The following is a 21,786-nucleotide window of genomic DNA, read 5'->3' on the forward strand; positions in this document are numbered from 1 at the left end:
AGTGATTATACCGTATCCTAAGCCTTGTAGCAACATTTCCTTATAGTATTCATATATCTGTGCTTAGAGACGTGTCTTTAGTATAATAATTGACTTGTATGCTTTTAATAGATTTTTTTCTAAAATTAATTTTGTCCATAAAAATATATTGAAAGTTGAAGATTAAAAATGTATTTAAATCATTATTGACCATGATTCATAAGTAATGCGATACTATCTAGTGTACTATAATCAATCTTTCGGTCAAGTTATAAAAGAATTGAAGTATTGTCTATTTTGAAGTTTATAACTCTTTTATGATTTTGTCCTCACGTCTCAAAGGGTTGGAAGAGGAAAATATATTTAAATTACATTGACCTCGACTCCTAAACGACATGTGACTACTAAGTGTACCGAATCTCTAAGATATTTGTAACTAATGATATTCTTGAAAATATCGTTGCCAAACAAATTAGATATATTGATATCATATAATAATTAATTATTTTTAGAAATATTTAAAGAATCTTCTATGACTAGATTTCTCATATGCTCTTATTAAAAGATAACAATTCAACTATTGAAAACTTCATACTCCATTTTAGAAATATTTCATCTAAATCAAATACAAACATTTTGTAAATAAGTTGTTAGAAGCTAGGTAGTCAAAATCGATATTTAAATCGTAAAATTATAAGATTCTACGATTTTATATATTATTTACAAGTTAGGTCTCATACATAATTGTAACACAATATAATGGTAAGATGGTCGTACAAAATCTTATAAATATGTGTTTTATTTAAATTTTATATTGCACGACCTCTTCATCTTCTTGAGATAATGAAGTTAGCTCAAATTAAACTTAAACCTACCTAAAAGTTAATGTAATTAAAAATATATATTTTTATGTGTTGTCACCACATTTCATCTAATTAAAAATTAATACAATTATTATTAAAATTCATTTTTCAATTAAAATAAATACAAAGTTATAACCCCACAACACTATTTAATTAAAAATTAGTATAATAAAATTTTTCTTTCTAGTAAAAAGATAAAATTTGTAAAAATACAATTTAGCATATACTAAATTAGTCATTACTTATATGTATGTTTTCATTTGTATTTAGAAAGTGATTAAGTTTGGCAAGGAAATAATTTTATTTTTACCGATGGGTAGTTAGTTATGTACATGAGTATATTATGTTTGTACAACGAGTAAACTCTAATTATCTCACGATTTACCATCATATAAATGATCAATATCATCTAACATCTAAGTATAATCTCAATTTTAACTATCTTGATTATAACACAATGTAAAAAGAAAATAGTTTTTTCTCATAACTTATTGTTTAAATCGGTCATAAAATTGATTTAGAAACTCCAAAAATAATCAATTTTGAAGACATTCTTTTCTAGTAAAGTATCTAAACGCAGATCAATAAAAATAGTACTACACTAATAAAAACCACTCACATTTTTCAGTACAAATTAATAACATTAATTCAAATACATGAGGAGTTTATTAAACAAAATATTCTTCATTATTCCCTATTCATGTATTTTGTAAGGCCCAAATGGGACGTTACATATTTTTCCCAAAACAGTATCCTTAATCGGAAATAATCGTGAATGAGTTGAGTAACTAGAGAAATGAAAATTTCCTAGGTGAGGTAATCCTTAATTACAATTTTTTCATGATAGTGATGGTTGGTACTATGAAACCGTGTACTAAAAAGCATTTAATATTTTCAAAAGTTAGGTTAATTTTACTGTTGCATCTCATTACTCGAAATAAAATAAGGACATCAAATGCAGTACTCTTAAAGTATATATATATATATATATATATATATATATATATATATATATATATATATATATATTAAAATAGTTAAAATTGAATTTTAAACATGTAAATTTTCCATAGACCACTGGAAAACAGTGTATTTATTTGACTCTGAACATTCTAGATGGTATCATCATGACAATGCAGAGAACTTGGAAGTTTATTATTCCTCAATGGCTAATTAATTATCTTAGTTAAACTTTCTCCTTTATTCTTTGTAGTTTATCTCTTAATTGTTTGAGAATGCTGATTCAAATTAATTTTGCAGGTTAGAAAGTGATAAATAGAATGAATAAAGATGATAATGAATGACGTAATAATTATTTTTTTATGAAGAGCTTATGAATAATTAATTATAAAAAGACATGTTTATTTTTTAAAAATGATAATTTTTATAGTATGAACAAAATATCTTTTCCCCAATAACACACAACAAATAAACTTCATCATCATTATTTTAGAAATTATACTTGCAATAAATTCTAAACAGTAAGTGTATGATGTGCAAATATTTATGTCTGTAATATATTAAAAATATTTTATTATGCAATATTGTCATATTATATTTACCATGAACTACTTAAACTCAATCGTATGCTTTAATAAAAATGGAGAAATTTAATGTTTACTTATATAGAAGATGCTGATTAACACATACAAATTAATAATAAACAGTTGTCAATAAACAACACCCACTTTATACTCAGAAAATACTCCATTGTCAACTTGAAAGTCGCAAACTTGACTTTTATATATAAATTTTCGTCTCTATGAAATAAAATATAGAACTATATTAATGATCAAAATAGTGACAATCTTATAAAGTCACTAATATATATATATATATATATATATATATATATATATATATATATATATATTATTTATTTCGTTATAATAATATCAATTTAATTTTAAAATATAAGAGCATATTTTATTTGAAATCTCATATAGAGAAATATAGTATATAAATCATATTTCATAAACTAGTTTTATAAAACTTAAATTATATTTAAATTTTACTTTTTAAGATATTATACAGATTTATATGAGATTAAAACAATTTTTTTTAGTTAAAAATGTTTTTAGTCTTTAAAATTTGATCCAAATTTATAATTCTTCATTTTTCAAAGATTTGATATATTGTAGTGCTTAAATTTTAAAAGAAAATTGATATAATCATTTTAATCGATCTTATATTTCAACAAAGTTATGAAGAAGTCGAATCGACAATCTCTATGATCTCCCTTGTAATTTTATCACTAAATCAACTTAATATCTTCCATATTAAAAAACTTATTAAACAGGTTTAAAATATAATGATAAAGTTAGCTTTTAGTTTCGTAGATTTAGATTTAAGATTTTGTTTAAGATATAAGAAGACATTATGTTAAAATGTAGAAAAGTTTAATTTTTTTTTTCAATAACAAGTTCATAAAAGAAAAATCTTTATTTAGCGAGCCAAAATTAATTAATAGTATTATTGGATTGTTTGCCTTGTTCTTCATTTTGTTAAATTCAATAAGAGCACACATAACATGTTTTTTTCTTCTTTATGCCAGCTCATAATGTACGAATATTATAATGTTTTTTAAAAACACTACACGTAACCCATTTTATGGTAAGAGATTTCCATAGAGTATTGGTTAAAAAATGTGAGAGTGGAAAGGTTTAATTGATAAGAAAGTTGAAATTCTATTATATAATAATAAAACATACTTTAAGACCCAAAATAAATTTTAAAAAAAGTATAAATTGGCCTAATAAGAGTAAGTTGACCCTCCAAAAGGTTATAATAATTAATTTATGGAATGATACGTCAAAAGCTCTCTAAAAATTCAGACCAAAAACAGAAAAAAATATTACTTCTTTTCTTAGCATAAACCACTCTATCAATTGGCAAATATTATTCAACCATTTGAAAAATAATTTTCTTATATAATAAATCATTTCCAACACTTTGCAATAGAGTTTAATAATTTCATCGTAAGTGTACATAAATAATCGAACCACTACTTGTTGGAACTTAGAGATAACTACATTAAGGAAAACTTTATTTTTTTTTTCACACCCCTAAAAGAAGGGTATTATTATAATATATATTTGGGTTGAAAAAAAAAAAAACAAGTACTATAGGGTCTTCATTTTTAGGTCTTATTTTTTCGTGGAAAACTATGGCCCTCAATTTTGGAACATGGCAAGAGACACGTTGTCTACTAGTTAGGGAAGAAGAAGAAGCCAATTTAGGAATCCAAGTCAAAAAGAGAGGAATGTGTTTTGTAGTTCAATTAAGGGTACAAGATCACTTACATTGTCTTCAAACTTTACCCTTTATCAATGATAAGCACGTGCATATACAATCTTTCTTCTCAACCTTCATCTTCATGTATGAGTTATCATGAACAATGTTTTGTTCTTATTAAGATTCCCACCATGTTTTATGTTTGTGTGTGACTTCCATGGACAATTAATGAACCTTTCGATGGAAATGAAAAAAAAAGGGTGTGTGTTTCATCTTAATACCATTTGACATTTGACGACCATTTAACAACTCTTAGAAAAATAAAATAGTCTTAACAAATGTTAACTTTTATATATTTAAAAGAAAGAGAAAATGAATAGTAACGAGAGATAATGTCAAATGATAATAAAAAGAGGTGTGGTATCAAAATACTATTAGTATCCTTATTTAAATGAATTTAGAAGTTAAAACAAAAAATAGTTTAACGTGTTGACTCTAAAATGAAATCTAATTAAAGATTATCTACATAATTACTGTATTTAAGAATATATAATTTTTTATTATGTATGTCTTTTTTTTATCATAAATATTATATTAATGAAAAAATAAATATGATTATTTTAAAACTTATTAATAGATATTTGAAAGAATAATTTTAGAGATGTAACATTGAATACTCTAATTCAACAAATCAAATTCTCTACAAACATTTTACCATACATAAAAAAATAACACAAAGCAAATACTTCACCTTATATTACTTGATATTACATAAAAGTAAGAATGTATATTTTCTGTGTCTGTTAGAAGGTTATAAGAAAATATTCCGAAGTGTAGCGACAATGGAATTGTTTTTATTGTATTAAACTCAATCTATATGGTCAACAAGTGACTAATGTCAAGAACAATAATCTTAGACTAGGTATCTTACACAAGGATCACGATTTTGAAAATAAAAATAAAAATTTAAAGCATAAAACTTTTGGAAATTAGACAACCAGTCATAAAGTGTAACCTCTTACTTTGAACACTCAATGTCTTGAAATTCCAAATTTAAGTACATTTTTATAACCAATTAAAATATATTAATAAACAAAAAGTACTATATTGGTTAAGATTCTGATGTCATTTACCCTCTAAGATGCACCTTTCAGTCAATAAAAAGAAACGTCTTTGCTTTTCCCACACAAAGAAAAAATGTGTTTTTTTAAAGTATGGCACATGCATTTTAAAATTGTACTTCTTCTGCCCCGCCTAAATCGGTATAGAAAAATTATTAGGAATAATCACCGCGTTTCTGAGATATTATTTGCTTTGAAACGTGAAATTTTCTCACGGTTTTGTCTCTAAAAGATACATCAGATGATGAGGAAGGAATAAATATTTAAACTGCGTTTGACCTCGACTCCTAAGTGATGTAAAATTTATTGGGTATACCGGAACAAACCTCTAGTTGAGGGCAAGGGGAGTTGTCGGTCCCACGATGGACGTCAAATGTTCCTGTTGAGACCAAACGTGCCTAGATGGACACATACTTATGTAAGGGCCGAGAAGTTCCCTGCAATCCTGATGCATATTCCACCTCTATCTCCGAGCACCTCTCCTTCAATCTGGGTGGCGTAGCCTCAACGAGAAGATGCCTACAAAGACAATTCGAAGCTTAAGTAAGCAAAGACACAAATGGTGAATAGTAATTAGTGAATCATAATCATATCTCGCAAATTGTAAACTATTTATATTATACTACCTGGATAAGTCTTGCTTGTTGGGCCCAAGATTTACGAAGTTGCTCCATCTTAGGTCGGAACATTGGCGTCATCTGTGGGGACGAAAACTCTCCTTGTCATCAACTGGGAGCTTGTTCCGGTACATCCAATAAATCTCACATCGTTTATGAATAGAGGTCAAGTACAGTTTAAATACTCCTTGCTCCCTCCATCCTCTATGAAGTGTTTTTTAAAAACAAAACCGTGACGAGACTCCACGCTTCAAAACGGATAATACCTCAAAAACGTGATAATCGTTACTTCAAAAACGTGATGATCGTTTCTAACGATACTGCTCAACTGACTCAGGTTGGTCGGAACAGTACTTAATTTTAAAGGTTTTTTTATGTTATGTATTAATAATTAAATTATAATAAATACTGAATATATATTCTTACACATTTTTTAAGATATCAATCAATTAGCTTTATTTTTTATGAACTGACATGTTTTGCCACAGCTACTCCAAATGGCTCTAGAGATCAGATCACGTGCGGAGCACATGATTTGCAAAATAGTTTCGCAATCAAACGCGTTTAAAGACACATGTGAGAGCTCGCTGTAACGCAGCACTCGCACGTGCTTTGTTGTCGTTTTTATTATCACTCTTTCTAACTTTAGTGGTGTGAAAGTGACAAACCAACTATTTATTCCATATTCCTTTTTATTTAATTTACAATTCACTTTTCGTTATTCAATTTCAAAGTTTCAAACTAATTTGATGTGAAACTAATTTTGTTCAGATTATCAAAGTTGTGTTGGCTTCAGATTACTCATGGGCTGGAACTTGTTGGCTTTACTTTATTACTTGTTGGAATTGTCTTCCGAATTTATCATTTTTGTATTTATTTTTATTATAAAAGAACTATAAAATAAAGTGATGAATTTAATTATTTTTTTTCAAATATTTAATTTATCTAAAAAAATACATTTTAAACAATAAAATGTGAATTCTTTGAGTCGATATCCAAATCTATATTTAAAAAAAACTAATATATCAATTCTATAATATAAATCTTTTGTTATTAGTATTTCAATTCTTATAGTTATATATTCTTCATCTTACATTTAACACAAAGCTTCAAACTCAACTTAAATTTCTAATAAAATATATTAGTAGCAATTAGAAAAACAAGAACTTATCTTATAATTAATTTTAGATTTTTTTATTTAAGTATATTGATTTTTTATTGGTTTTTAATTAGTGACCATGGTATAATCAAAATTTATATATTTTTTATGATTTCATTATTCTAAAATGGGAATATATATTTTAAAATATTTCAATACTATTTTTCAACTATATATATATATATATATATATATATATATATATTTTTTTTTTCTAGTCAACTGGGTAGAGTTTATAATCTAAACTAGATATGATTAAAAATTAATTTTCCACAACTTCTTTTGACTTTAACCTTATAACAATTTAATTTTTGTAAACTATTTATGATAATATTCTTCTTTAAATTATTTATTAGCTTTGTTTGTTGAATAATGGAACATTTATTTGTGTTTCAGTGTCGACACTTTTGTCTCATCCAATTGTAAGGATCATTCAAAAGATTTTTCTATAGTGACAACACATATCAAATATGTATCTTTATAATATTTTTCATATTGAATATATTTTAACCTTACACAATATTTATTGTATAAGTGATTTGATGCTACTTATTTATTTGTGTTAGTTATTATCATTAACTTTAAATTTCAAAGACAGGTTCTTTACAATGTATCAAGGTGGCAAATTTACAAATCGAATTTTCAAAATTTCTAATTTTTTTATTTAAATTTACAAATCGATTTTTCATTTATTGTGATACAGTGTTGTAGATGTGGCAAATTTAAGATAAAACGTTTGATATCTTGATTTAAAAAAAAGAAGTGATAAATACTTCTGGATTTTTGAAACAACTATTCAATTATAAAATAAAAAAGTAGTAAACAGAAGAAAATTGAGAATGTGTTGAAAAGAAACATGGATAAGAATCGTATGTATTATGATATCATTATATAATATTCCTCTCACGTAATTGTTTTTTATTTTTTAAAAAATCGCATTGTCACAAAATAAAAAGTAATACTTTTCCACCATTATGACTAAATTAATTACCTAAGAAACACGTGATTTTAAATCTAATTATAATTGAAAGAAATCAAGCTCTTTTAATCCCAACTAATTTTGAATGAAACTCTATTTTCCAACAACTATAATTAAAAGAATTTTCAAAGGTGATTTTTAACTTAGTGCTATCATACTCTTTTTATGAGTAATTTCATATTCAAATATATTTTGATATTTATTTTTGTTAAAAAAATGTTTTTGTTCATCTTTTATAATTTTTTTTTTATTTTTTTTAACTTTTAAATTTGAATGAGGGACAAAAAATACATTTTAACCTCACTTTTATGTATACTCTATATAACTTATTTTCACTCGAAGCATTATGGCACAGGTAAAGTGATGGAGTTTATATATAATTAATGTATTTCAAATAAAAATAATTTTCACCAAAATATAAGTTGATTTTTCTCAGCACATATGATGAGTTTAACCTTGATATTTTGATACTAAAAAATTACTAAGAAAAAAAAGTGATAGTATGAGAGGAAAAGAATAATCCTTTAACAATAAATATCATAAAAAAATTATATTATTTATAGAAAAGAAATCGTTATAATCCCATTTCAATAATAAAGACAATGTTTTGGACCACATCCCTTTCTATGTTTCTTGAGGAGATTTTTCTTTTGAAAAATTGTTTTTATAATTTCTTTTAGTTAGGGTCTATACTAGAGCTATCGAAGGAGAAAACTTGGTGGTGAAAACTCCCAAGGAAGAATTAGTCATAACCATGACAATGAAAACTATATATATATATATATATATATATATATATATATATATATATATATATATATATATATTTAAATAATTTGTTTTCTCTATTTTATCATAGGATCTTTATTCGCTAACCACAACCAATAGATAATATCCAGAAAAAAAAATCGAACACTACTAATCAAAATCAACCAATATAAACTCCCTTTCTAAAAGAAAAAAAAAACTTTTAAGTACGTTAAAATTTAAAATATTTTTCATTTATACTAAAATAACTTTTAATTTGTTTTGTTTTGATTTATCTGTCTCGGCAATGTATATAAAATATATTGTTTTTTGAAGCAAATGATATGGAAGTTTACTCTCTCATTGGTTGAGTTTATTCCATTAAAGGAACATGTTTTGCCCTTTGCTTATCATCAAATTATTGTTCTCTCCATCATTAATATGTAATTAAAGTGAAGCTAATCACTCTTAATCATCTCACCAATAAACGTTTTTTTTGTTTTATTTTTATTGCTAGGTTGCATATTTAGGCTTACCTAGCTACTTGGTAGGTATTGGATCTTGCATCTCTATGTTGTGTAGTGTTCCCTATTGATTGACAAAAAACAAAATGGATTATGGAACCAAATAAGGAATCCAAAGCCAAAAGAGAGATTGGTCAAGAACTACCACTTTGTCAAGGAATTAAACAATCACCAAACATTTCGTTTCTCTTACTAATTATATACACTAGATCGATAGCAATATTAAGATTTCAAGTGAGAGTTTAATATTTAATCATTTATTATTTTAAGGTTTTGAACCGTATTTGGATATGTATTTGGTTATGTATCAAAGTGATGTAAAATTGGTTATAATTGATTTTCTATTGCAGAATCAATGTGTATTTGGTTTGCAAAATCATTAAAGATAAAAAATTTATGTTGAATGAGAATCAACTGATTGTTGCTTAAAATGAATTTCGACGACACTAACTAGACACAAATATAAATTGATTTAGAAATTGATTGTGGTGTTTTCTGCGTGAAATTAAACACATGCACTAAATTTTCTTAGTATTGACGTTAGTGCACATTGAAACACATCATGAAAAAAATCCAACATAAGAAATCCAACATATTAATATTTAAACATAAGAAATCCAACATATGATTAAGTAGTGTTAATCTCCCATCATGAAAAAAATCCAACAAATACAAATTTCAAAATAGCAATGGAAATAAAGATTATAGTAAGAACAAATTTCTTTCCCTTAAATTTCAAAGATTACATGGAGTAAAACACATCTACTATTTGTATGATGATGGTGTTTAACTTAGGTGTTACAAGAAGTTGGAGATTATGATCACCAAGTGAATAAATCTCCTAACATTGGATTATGATCACAGGACTGAATACAGGAACTTCATACCAGATAAACCAGCAATCACATTCTTTTCCTCATGCATGGAGTTGAATTAGCCTAATAAACCCTAGCCATGAATTGATTTTTATTAGTTCTAATTGATTCCTTGAACTTCTCCTTAGGAGACAATCATTGGAACATTTTTGTGAATGTCTATACTATATGTAATTATATATTTAATTAAAGTTGATATGATTCTGTTTCAAGTCCAAAGGGGCTCCCATAGTGAGTTTGGGCTAGTGTTGTCCTCAAAGAAGTTGTTGATGCCACTTTGATAGCCACCACTGTGAGGAGGAGTTGAAATGAAATTGTCCACTGATTGTTGTGGTGATTCCTGTGGATTCTGTGCCATTTCCATGCAAATTAGAGCCACAAGATTTGCTTGCTGAAGTTGCATGGTTACAAGCTCAGCTTGTGACTTTGCCAATTGTGCTTGAAGTTCATTCACCTGCTTCTGGAGCTGGCAAATTGCTCCTGCACAACCATAAACAGGGTCTCTTATTCTTGCACTTGCCTCATAAACCATGCTGGTCACTGCATCAGCCCTCTGAGACTCTGGAAGTTCCTGAGAGGTATGTGCAACAACATGTTTAGATGATTTATAAAATGAAAAAGCTTCAGAAAATAAAAGCATTTATTGGGTCTAAAATTAGGTATCTGTTCATTGCTTCTAGATCTGAAGTTTCTTTTGAAAGACTTAACAAAGACCAAGACTTGGAATACATAAGATTGTTAAATGAATATCACTACTTGGAGACCCCACCAGGTGTTTGTTAAAATTAGGTGGTTGATAACGCATTTGTTATGGCATTAGAACACTATGCCTCATTTTTACTTATCAGGAAAAAAGGGCCTCATTGACCTTAGAAAAAAACAATTAAAGTCAGAAGCTTGGCATAATTAGTCTCTAGTACCATTTACTTTTCAAGTTTCACTGCTAAAGTAGGGAATGGTTTTTACAATAATCAAATATGTTACTTCTTATAAAGTAATTTTGCTTTGAATCTATAAAGAAAACTGTTTACTCATCATGTGTAGAAATATGTTCTCTGTTATCTCTTTTTCACAGATGAAAAAAAAATGAAAAAAGACAGGTTTTTGTTTCTGAAGGAGAAAGATTATACATACTTCACATGTTTCTGTATGAGATGAAGCACAAGAAAACGATTATTTTTAGAGATTAGAAGTGTGTGTGTGTGTGTGGGAGCATAGGATGCTTTGTCGGGTGATACAGTACAAAAATGGAGAGTCTCCGAAAATCTTGTTGGAACTCCATGATCTCAAAGATCAATGCTTAATTAACATGTACCGCAACATCTTACACACAGACTTCAGATAGCAGAAACATGTTGAAAAACGTTTTTGATTTGGTTTAGATTGAAGAAGAGAGGGAATGAAACAAGTATGATTTAAAAGGGTGATGTGAGCAGAACCTGTAGGAACTTGATGATGTTACTGGCACCAAACACACGGTGAGCAATGGTAAACTTGGCAGGTTCAGTGGGAGGGAAATAAGGTGCGAGAACACATTTCTCAGCACATCTTCTCCTCAAAATCTTGCATGCAGCACAAGGGCTCATGACAACAGTGGGAGGTGGAGGAGGTGGTGGTGAGGAAGAAGAGGAAGTGGGGGAGTGAGAAAGTGGGGCAGAGGAAGTAGGGGTGTATGTGTCACTGCTCTCCATCTCAGTTTCTAATCTCCTTTGTTTGTTCCTTTGTGTGTGTCTGTTCTCTGGTTGTGTTGTGTTTGAGGGACAAAGAGAAAGAAAGAAGAAGAGGGTGTGTTTGTGGCTTGGTGGGGTTTGTTATTGGAAGCTGAATCCAAATCCTTTTTATAAAGAAAAGGAGAAGATGGAAGCATGTCATGGCATGGAAAAGTGATGTCAGAGTTGAATTTTGTTAACCAACGTGGCTGCTTGTGGTTTCCCACTTCTTGGTTAGGTGTTGTGGATTTGGCTCATTGTATGAATCAAAACTCTTCCTCTTTGAAAAATACCCTTTTCAAGACACATTCTGATTGTGATTTGCCCCGCTTTTACTTCAATCAACAATTTCCAAAACAATAAATAAAAATTATTCGCCACAATTAATTTCCTTCCATAAAGAACCAGCTTCTGCATTTTCCACACAAAATCTTTTCTGGTTTGCCTAACTTGTCTAGGAATGTGGAAAGTGCTTTCCCCTGTACATAGTTAGAAAACCAAACCTATGTATATATGTTTGAATCAACATGTCCTCTTCACTCTCCACCTTTGTTGGACTTGAGTTTTCTTATTATTACACCATGCCCTCAAAACCAAAATGAATCATACATTAACTCTCACCAACATGCTTAAATCTCTCAATTCATACTATACAATTCTCCTTCCCAAAATCATTTTACGTGTATAACAAGTAAGTTACACATATAAATTAGACCGTTCATTCTACATTACTCCTTCGTTTGTTTGTTTTCGATTTTTCCCTCTTATCCTTGAACCTTCTCATAATGGACAACACAATGCAAAGCAGCCCCAGAGAACAAAGCAAAAACAATCATATTTTCTCACTATCTGAAAAATCATTGGTTGAGCTGGTCACAGTTTTTGTTTTTCTTCCTTAAATTTGTTTAGTACGGTGAACTAAACATCTGGCTCATAATAACAATCCTTTATGAACCTAAGATGTTATCTGATTATGAAACTCATAATTTTACTGCATGAAATGTCCCTGGTAGTGAGTAACTCGTCATAAGTTGTTATTTTTCTGCAAAGTGACTCATTAAATTAAGATTTTTGGTTGCATGAAATGTCCCTGGTAGTGAGTAACTCATCATAAGTTGTTATTTTTCTGCAAAGTGACTCATTAAATTAAGATTTTTGGTTAAAAGTAGTGTCAATACTTTATATAGATTGCACTTAAGAATTTATGTCTCATTAATATCGTATCTCTCTAATAAATTTTGTTTAAAAGACTCATCAAATGTGACACCTATTCTTTTATATGAATTGATTCATGACTGATACTATCCAAATCTGTCAAATTAGAAACTGAATCACTCTTTCTTGTGCGTAAAAACGGTTTGATTAAGGAGATATTAGGGTATGTTGCTGCCACGATAGAGACAAGAGTAGCTTTCTAATTTCTACTCACTCAACTACTACAAGAGACTCTGCTTATTGATGCAGAAACTTTGTGTAATAAGTATTTGGTGGAAATTACGTGCACACGTTTCTTTGGGTGTATGTGGGTGTTTGCATGTGTGTGGCAGAGAGTTAATTGGTCACAAGGAGGGACAAAGTTGTTGGGGGTCGTTTAGCTCGTTGAACATTGATAACCATGTAAGAAAATCTTCATAATTAGTAAACCAAATTACCTTAATATCAATTCAAAATTGGCATCAAATAAAAAATAAGTTTTCTTAAACTTTCTATCAAAATAAAAATATGAAAATTCTATATCAATTAAAAATAAGATAAATTTAGTTAGTGGATTACTTATATTTTGTTTATTTGTATGCTTTTTTCCATAGGAAAAATATGTTTTTTTTTCTTTTAGTTACTGATCAATGTGAATTGGGTTGAGATTTTCTTACCTCCTATTCTAAAAAATTCGGAAGCTTCTTGTAAAGTTGATATTTTGTGACATGTATAAAGTTGATAATGAGTGATTGAAGTTCCTGAAAAGCCATTTCAACACTGAAAACAGTGAAAATTTTAATATCCAAACATATATAACGTATAATGTAATTAGACTTAAAAGCTAATTGGATCAAACTAATCTTGTTACAATTAAGGAATAATTGGATTGAGTCAAATTTAATTATCAACATTTTATTTTATTTCAAACTCAACTTAACTCCAGTACACAAACAGTGACTTATTCAACTTATAGCTACCACGATTCAATTATAAGTTATAATCATTTTACTCACTTTTATTTATTTATTTAATACGAAATCCAAACAATAAATTTAGGAACACCCAAGTCAAATTTTGCATAATTCATGATTTTTGAACTTTGAAGTATTGATAATATAATAGATGGCGCGAATACTATATTTGTAGAATGAGACATGAAGTTCTTAAAGAGTCATTATTTTAAAACTGGGATTCGAACTTATCTTCTTGAAGTGATTAATTTTTCCACGACTTAGAAAATTTAAATTTTTGAAGTTTCAACTTTGCGGTGGAAGCAGTTGGACCTTTATAATTTATTACATTTTCTTCCTCAATTGTTCTGTGTAGCCCTTAAGATTTCTTTTGCGCGTGGACCTTAAGAAAAGAACACGAGCCACCTTCACTTTAAGGTTTACTCGCACTACAAACCAAGTCCTTTTTTTTCTTCCCACTCAAATTACACATGTTCATATTAATGCTGAAGTGGTGATTAGGTTAGAGGTCACACAAATCAATTTCATTAGTTGTCATAAGGTAAAACAAATTTAAGATATATCCCAGTTAGGCAGTATAAATTTCAAATACAAAAAAAAACACATGTTTTGAGATGTATTAGAAGAATTTAACACTTTGTTTAACTTAAAATTTTAAGAAAACAAACTTTAGTAATACCAAAGATATTCAACACTAATGATACATGAATAAAGAGAATTGTGTGATACTAATCTTTCATCATAAAGGAAAATATGTAAGTTTAAGTTTTACATCGAGTAGAAATGAAAAAATTGAATATTGATAAAGAAGAGGTCTATTAACCTACGATCTTAAGGTTTTGGATTGGAGGTAATGTCAATCGCTTTGAGAAATGAATGGTTTTTTTATCATATGGTTTGGTTATAGTTATTGAGATATTGTTGTTCTAGATATATGACATTGGTCTTACACATATAACACATTTGACACCACTTTTAACCCAAAAACTTAAGGCAATGTAATTATGGGTATTTTATCTTATATAGTGTTTAACTTTGTCTCTTCTACCCAAAGTAGGACTTTGACTCACACTTGCATTATTCCCAACAAATTTTGTGTGAAATGAGATATTAATGGATGATGCAATGTCAATTGACATAATCACAATAAACCTAACAAATAACAAATTTTTCAATAGTGAGTGACACAATTAATCTAACAAATAATAAATTTCGTTAGAATAAGCTTTGGATGACTCTAATATCATCTTAAAAATTGAACTTATTTCCAATCCCACCTTACAAAATTAACTTCTTAAAACAATCTTTAATGAGTTGAACTGATATTTTACTGGTGTAGTGTCTTCTCAGTATAACCTTTTTCAAAAACCATGTCAAAATTATGTACCACTTTTAATATAAAGCTTTAATGTAATATGTTGGTATTATTTTTATATTTTTCGATTATGAGACTCCAACAACTCATATTTAAGTCTAACATGATAACTCAACTTTTTTAAGCAAACATTGTGATAGCTGAAATTGATATATAACCAAAAGCCTTTTCTTTTTAATAGATTCGTTTAGTGCATTCAACTAGAAACTAATATTTTGAATATAACAATGATGCAAATGGGCATAATTAAATAAATTTGACAGGTAAAGCGAAATATCGCAACTAAATTTGAAAAAGTTATAAATGAAGTGTTGCATGAAAAAGCAGTCAAAACTGGAAGTGGGTTATCCTGGTATGCAAGGAAGAGGAACATCAGAAGAAGATGTGTCATTCATTCATCCTCATCCTTTGTTTGTATGTTTGGTCTTGAAAAGTTGGTCTAAAGAATGGTTGTGCTTGCTTAATAAACGAAAAGTCGTGTGATTTTGTTTTGGGTGAAATGAGGATGTCGTGAGGCACAGGGTAGAGAGTTATGCCAAAAAGACCGTGATTAGAAACATTCTCTAGACTTGACCAAATTTTTCCAAACCTTTGACTATCCACCCTCTTCACTTGTGCACCGCATTGCTGTGCGAGGATCATGACGCATAACTTCAACCATCAATCACTAACTACAACTCAAATTAAACACCTCATTTTTCAAAATTTAAATTTAAATGACCATGAGATTCGTCATAAATGAATTATCGAATCTTAAATTCATACAAAAATTTTCAAATCAGAAATTTTAAAACAATAAATCTTAAGAGTTTTTTTTATATATACTTTTTAAAAGAATAAACTTACCTCATTCTTACAAATACACTTTCTAAGATAAGTTTTGTATACAAGTTTATAAAAGTGACGAGACCTGCTTTCAATTCAAAATTTTAAAATAATTTATTTATGGATCATTCTACTTATATATTAATCATCTTATTTATTTTTATTCGACATAGACTTCAAATTTATCTTGAATTCTTACCTTTAATTGTTGTAGGATCTCTAACATCTCTCTCATGTCATATACATCCTGAAGATGAAGCTAAATAATAATTAATGATATTCCAATAGCACATGCACGATAAATTCAACAAATTACAAATTTTGTTGAGATAAATTTAAATAATTTTGATATCATCTTACAAAATAAACTTTAAATTTAATTTAATCCCACAAAACTAACTTATAAAATAAAATTTATATTAATTTATATATTTTAAAATCATCTTACCTCTAATAAATATGCCATTTTCGGTATATATTAGTATATATCGTTGAAGTTCATCGTTAGTAATCAATTGTGAGGCCTTTTTTCACATTTTAATTCCTATCATGAACATGATGTACATAATTTAGATGTTGTTTATTCCAGAAAGATAATGTAAAAAAACAATTGATTTGGAAATGTCATTTTCGTGTTAATAAATTGCAGAAGATGTGGATATATATCAGCATGTTCTGCCCATGGCACCTACCATAACATATTTATAATATACTAGTATTTAATATAGTAAATGTTTTGGGTATATTTATAATATACTTTTGGATTAGAAATAGAGTTTAATGGTTAGGAAAACAACATATAAATGCCTCAAATATTAAATAACACCTATGAAAAAGATGAAGTGAAATTATAGGTGTTTAAAAATATAGAACCTTGTTCTAATTGTTATCCATTATTGATAGTCATGGTTTTCTTAACCTTTATATTTTTTTCATTATAGTCAAAGTTTTTATTTATTTCAATTAGTCATCATTTTTTTTAATTGTACTCAGTTGTATTTTAAAGTTTTTACTTATTTTCATAAATGATCAGATAAGAATTAAATATACAAGTTTGTCAAGTTTAAAGGACAAAGTTCATCGCTATAATACAGAAATCTTGACCACGTTTAACCAAATTAAGGATTAAAATATTTTGTTCCTTTAGATTATATCTCTCAATTATTTTCTTTCAACCAATATTAATGGCTGTTTAATGAGCACTGACTGAAACTAAAGCTAAAAATGTTCAACAAAGATAAAAAATTATAAATCATTACTAAGATTTTTTCTTTTTAACTTTTTCTATCAATGAATATAGTAATGCATCGTAATATTTTTATTTTTCGTTTACTTATGTAGAGAACAACTTAATTACTTTTTTTAGTAAGGAATTATGTTTAATATTGTAAATGGAAAGTAAACGCTACTAAGACAAATTTACTTTTTCTAAGTGGGTCCATTGATTATTTATTTGAGATTTAAAATGACTTTCATATACTAACTTAAGAAAAAAAGTTTTCAACAACTATGTAAATTTCAAAAAAAATATTTTTCAATAATTCCTTTTAAACTTTGAATGATAATAGGTTCGAAACATTTACCAATTGTACTAAAAGTTAATATATCTTGAAAAACTTTATTTGCTATTTTAGGAAAAGAAAAATATTACACTGATTTTCCTTACAAAAAACTTTAATTCAGGAGTTTGTTTAACATGACAGACAAGACAAAGTTATAATTATCAATAGGACAGTGATATTTTGTATCATTGTTAACATGTTAATATACTACAGTTATGTATCTTAACATTTTTTAATAATGATATTTTGATCAATTTTTTAATTTATTATTCTAAGAGTTAAATATGTTTCTGTCCTTTAAGTTTCAGTGAAATTTGGAATTAGTTCCTCTTTAAAAAAATTTACTAATTTATTCTTTATCTTTAAAATTGCGTGAATTTAGTCATTTTAATCAAATTTTGTTAAGTTTATTTGACGTTTCAAGTGTATTTCATGATAGTATTTGAATTGTTTATGCCGTTTTATACATTTTCGCTTCAATGTTAACTCAAATATTTTCAGAAAATGCATTTAAAATGTCAAATAAACTTAACAAAATTGGATAAGAATGACTAAATCCACGTATTTCTAGAGATGAAAGACTAAATTGGTATAAAGTTTCGAAGAGAACTAATTCTGAAATTCACTTAAACTTAAGAAACCAAAAACATATTTAACCCATTATTCTAATCATTTTTAGATCATCTATTTTAATTTTATTTAAATATGATGTGATAATCTAAAAATAATTAAAATATAAATTAAAAAAAAATAAAAAAAATAGGTTAAAATATTATTACCCTTTTATTTATATTTTTACTTTAATATATTGGTGAAGTATGACGCTGGCTTAATAACATGTTCATAGTTCTTCTGGTCATGTCTATAATTAATGTTGTCACTATAGAAGGAATCTAGTTTCTGCTTCCAAATTCATAGTGCTCTAGAAACACAAGTTTAAGTCCACTCACTAAGGCTAGAACCACGAGATAAGTGCCAAATTACCAAAACCTCCCCACTCAAATTGTGATAATCCTTTTGAATTTAGTGAACTGTTCATTTTGTGTTTGAATTTCAATTATAAGGTTTAGTTGAACTAAACAGTTAAGAAAAAACAATTCAATGGAGTTTTTTTTTTATTTTTTATTTCAATTAGAATTCAAGATAAATTTTGCTTCTAATTTACTCTGATGAGAAATTGTTACTCAAGTTTTAAAATACTCCTAGTTGACGTAAAAAAAATTAATAATATTTAAAGAAAACGAGGCTCGTTTACACTGGATGGTTATCAGGTGGTACATAAAGGTTGTTTAGTGGGAGTCATTTCTTCCGTGTCAAAATAATTTTTTTTTCTTTTTACAATATTCTATTAATGTTAGTTAAAGATTTAACTTAAAAGAAAAATTAAATTGTAATATATAAATAGAGAAAAAAATTTCTTATAAAAAAAATATAGAGTTAAATTTAAATCACTGTAAGAATTGTTAAATATCTATCTTAATTAAAAATCATCTTTTATCAATTTTTTTCCCATCATTATATCGATTAGAAATATAACCGATTTATAATATATAAATAAAAACATAAATTTTACGTCTAATATCCTAACTGAAATTCAAACAACTCTTTTTCCGCGGTTCAAAATAAAAGATAAAACTAAAAATTAACACAAAATTTTAAGGCAAAATTGATGTTTTTCTTTTACTTCATATTTTAAATAACAACTTCTATACACGTTTTCAGGCATCAGTTTTCTCTCTTAATGTTCATACAATTGTGTTTTATTTAAATTGACGGTCGTGATACTCAGTAGCAATATGGTCAAGTTTTGTTATTAAACATACATCACATGTTGTCGCTAAATCCATACAATACAAAGTTTTCTACATGACCACAATGTTTTTTTTTTGTTTTTTGTTTTTTTTTTACTTTTTTAAGACAACCATGATACCATATTGGTGAATAGAGTCAAGTTGGTATATTATTGATTAGTCATTGTGTTACCATTTTTCATGAGATACTTCAATCTATCATTTTTTTTGTATATGGTGGACTTGGTCTACTTGTGTTTCAAGTATTTGTCTTGTCCTAATCTAATTTGATCTTGAAGAAAAATAAAGTCTGGCTAAGAATAGCTTTTTTTCAAAAATTGAACTTTTATAGTATTTGAATGATTTGGTCTTTGATTAACACATAACCATTTATGTAAGTGTAACTATTTGATTAATCCATCACATTGCTATAGCGGCTAGCTTGAATTCTTGAAACATTTTCTTATGCCGTTTTAGAAATAGTGTTCATATTGTCTGGAAGCAAAATTGAAATGAAAGAGAGTCAAAAAAAAGCATTTGAACATATCTATAAACTATTCAATTTTTTTTAACACTAATCCAATCCTAATAGTTCTTTGGATTGATATGTATAGTAATTGACACATCATTTTGAAGAAGATTCATTAAGACACAAGATATTGTCTGTTTGAAACGTATATTTTGTTACGGTTTTATTTTTAAAGAACACGTTAAAAGATAAGAGGAGAAAGACATATTTAAACCGTCTTAGACTTTGTCTTCTAAGCGATACGAGATTATTGAGTGCGATAGAAACATCAGCTAATGTTAATTACTGATTTTTGTTAGTCAGTGGAGGAATTAAACCCACAACCACCTTTTCTACCTTTTCGGATAAATATACAATTATGCAAATGCATGAACATCCATGATTGAAAGATCAAGGTAGAGCAATACTGAAACAAGTTCACTCTCTAGTATTCTGCTAAAGTTTAGGCAATATTCAAGGCCCAGACAAGGTTGTTAATTGCTACCTCAACTCAAGTCTAAAGTTGTCAAAGTTCACCGAAAAATAGAAAATAAAAAACCCTGTTGCAGAATGACGTGTTGTGTTGATTCAACAATGACCATTAGAAATAGTTGAGTCACTGCCAGATAGATTAGGTAGACTAAACAATCAATAATAAATAAATAAGCTATCTAATAGCACAAAACTTTGTATGATTTTTCAATATACAGTGATGATGTCTTTGTTTATGAATATTGACTGGTTTAGTCTTTTCATCTTCAGAAGACAGGGTTTTCAAAATATTCAGATGTAAAGAAAAATTAACATTGGAGTGTGTTATGCATTAAAATATGTTAAAGATGCTGTAAAATATAATCTCTGTAGTGACTGAATAGAGCTGATGGAAGTAAACATTTTGCACTTAAAATTTTTTAACTTCATGGAAAAACAAAATATAAATGGTTATTAATAAGTCAGTAATAAAGTCCACATACATAAATTTTTATTTCTTGTTTTAAGAATTTGTTGCCTTTGGGTTACAGCATAATCCATCTATAGTAGAATGAAATTTATATAACTAATCAGTTTGTAAGATAAAATTTACATTCACACATATATTTTAAAAGAAAATTATTTTTTGACTATTAAATTTTGACAATTTTTTCTTACAACCCTAGGTGTCATTCTCTAAGTGGTATTTCATTTTTTCATTTTTAATTCTTAATTTTCTAAAATCACTTAGAATATGCCACATCATATTTGTAGGAGAAAGTTATCAAAATTTAGTAGTCAAACTGTCTCTTATTTTAAATTAGTTATATCTTTAGTCGAATACTAGATTTTGAACACAATGTGTCATGCTTTCTTGCAACTTCAGCATTCCTTCATACAGGTTTTTTCTCATTGTAAGTGTAACAATAGAAGCAATCTGAAATCCGATTTCAACAAAAAGAAGAAAAACAAAAAAAGCCACAGCAATCTTATAAACGAGACTTCATTGAGTCATTCAAAGCTAAGAAACACAGTACCATAAAGTGGTAACTTCTTATCAGCAAAGGTTTGAACCTTAGTAAAATGATGACAGTGTTTCCCAAATGCATGCGAGACCAACCCCACTTGCACACGCTATGTCCAAATCAAATGATGTTCAAAACCATCTTGAGTGGTGAAAGTTCAATCAGCATTTGAATTCACCATGATTGTCTCTTTTTCGTGCTTTTTTTCAAATTAGAAAGACAAGGGCTAAACTTTTTGAAATACAAAAACACCCG

At 27.6% G+C, this 21,786-nt stretch overlaps 1 protein-coding gene across 1 annotated transcript; it reads right to left on the reverse strand.

Annotated features, from left to right (window-relative positions):
* Positions 1-9,931: 9,931 nt before the first annotated feature.
* On the reverse strand, positions 9,932-11,924 carry LOC114168842 (LOB domain-containing protein 1-like). The gene is made up of 2 exons (XM_028053805.1): positions 11,538-11,924; positions 9,932-10,669 (listed from the first exon to the last, which is right to left on the reverse strand). Exons 1-2 carry the CDS (start codon positions 11,787-11,789, stop codon positions 10,307-10,309), a joined length of 615 nt encoding a protein of 204 aa, XP_027909606.1. The 5' UTR covers positions 11,790-11,924; the 3' UTR covers positions 9,932-10,306.
* Between the last annotated feature and the right edge of the window lie 9,862 nt (positions 11,925-21,786).

The sequence above is a fragment of the Vigna unguiculata genome, chromosome 11 (genome assembly GCF_004118075.2).
Source record: "Vigna unguiculata cultivar IT97K-499-35 chromosome 11, ASM411807v1, whole genome shotgun sequence".
Classification (NCBI taxonomy): domain Eukaryota; kingdom Viridiplantae; phylum Streptophyta; class Magnoliopsida; order Fabales; family Fabaceae; genus Vigna; species Vigna unguiculata.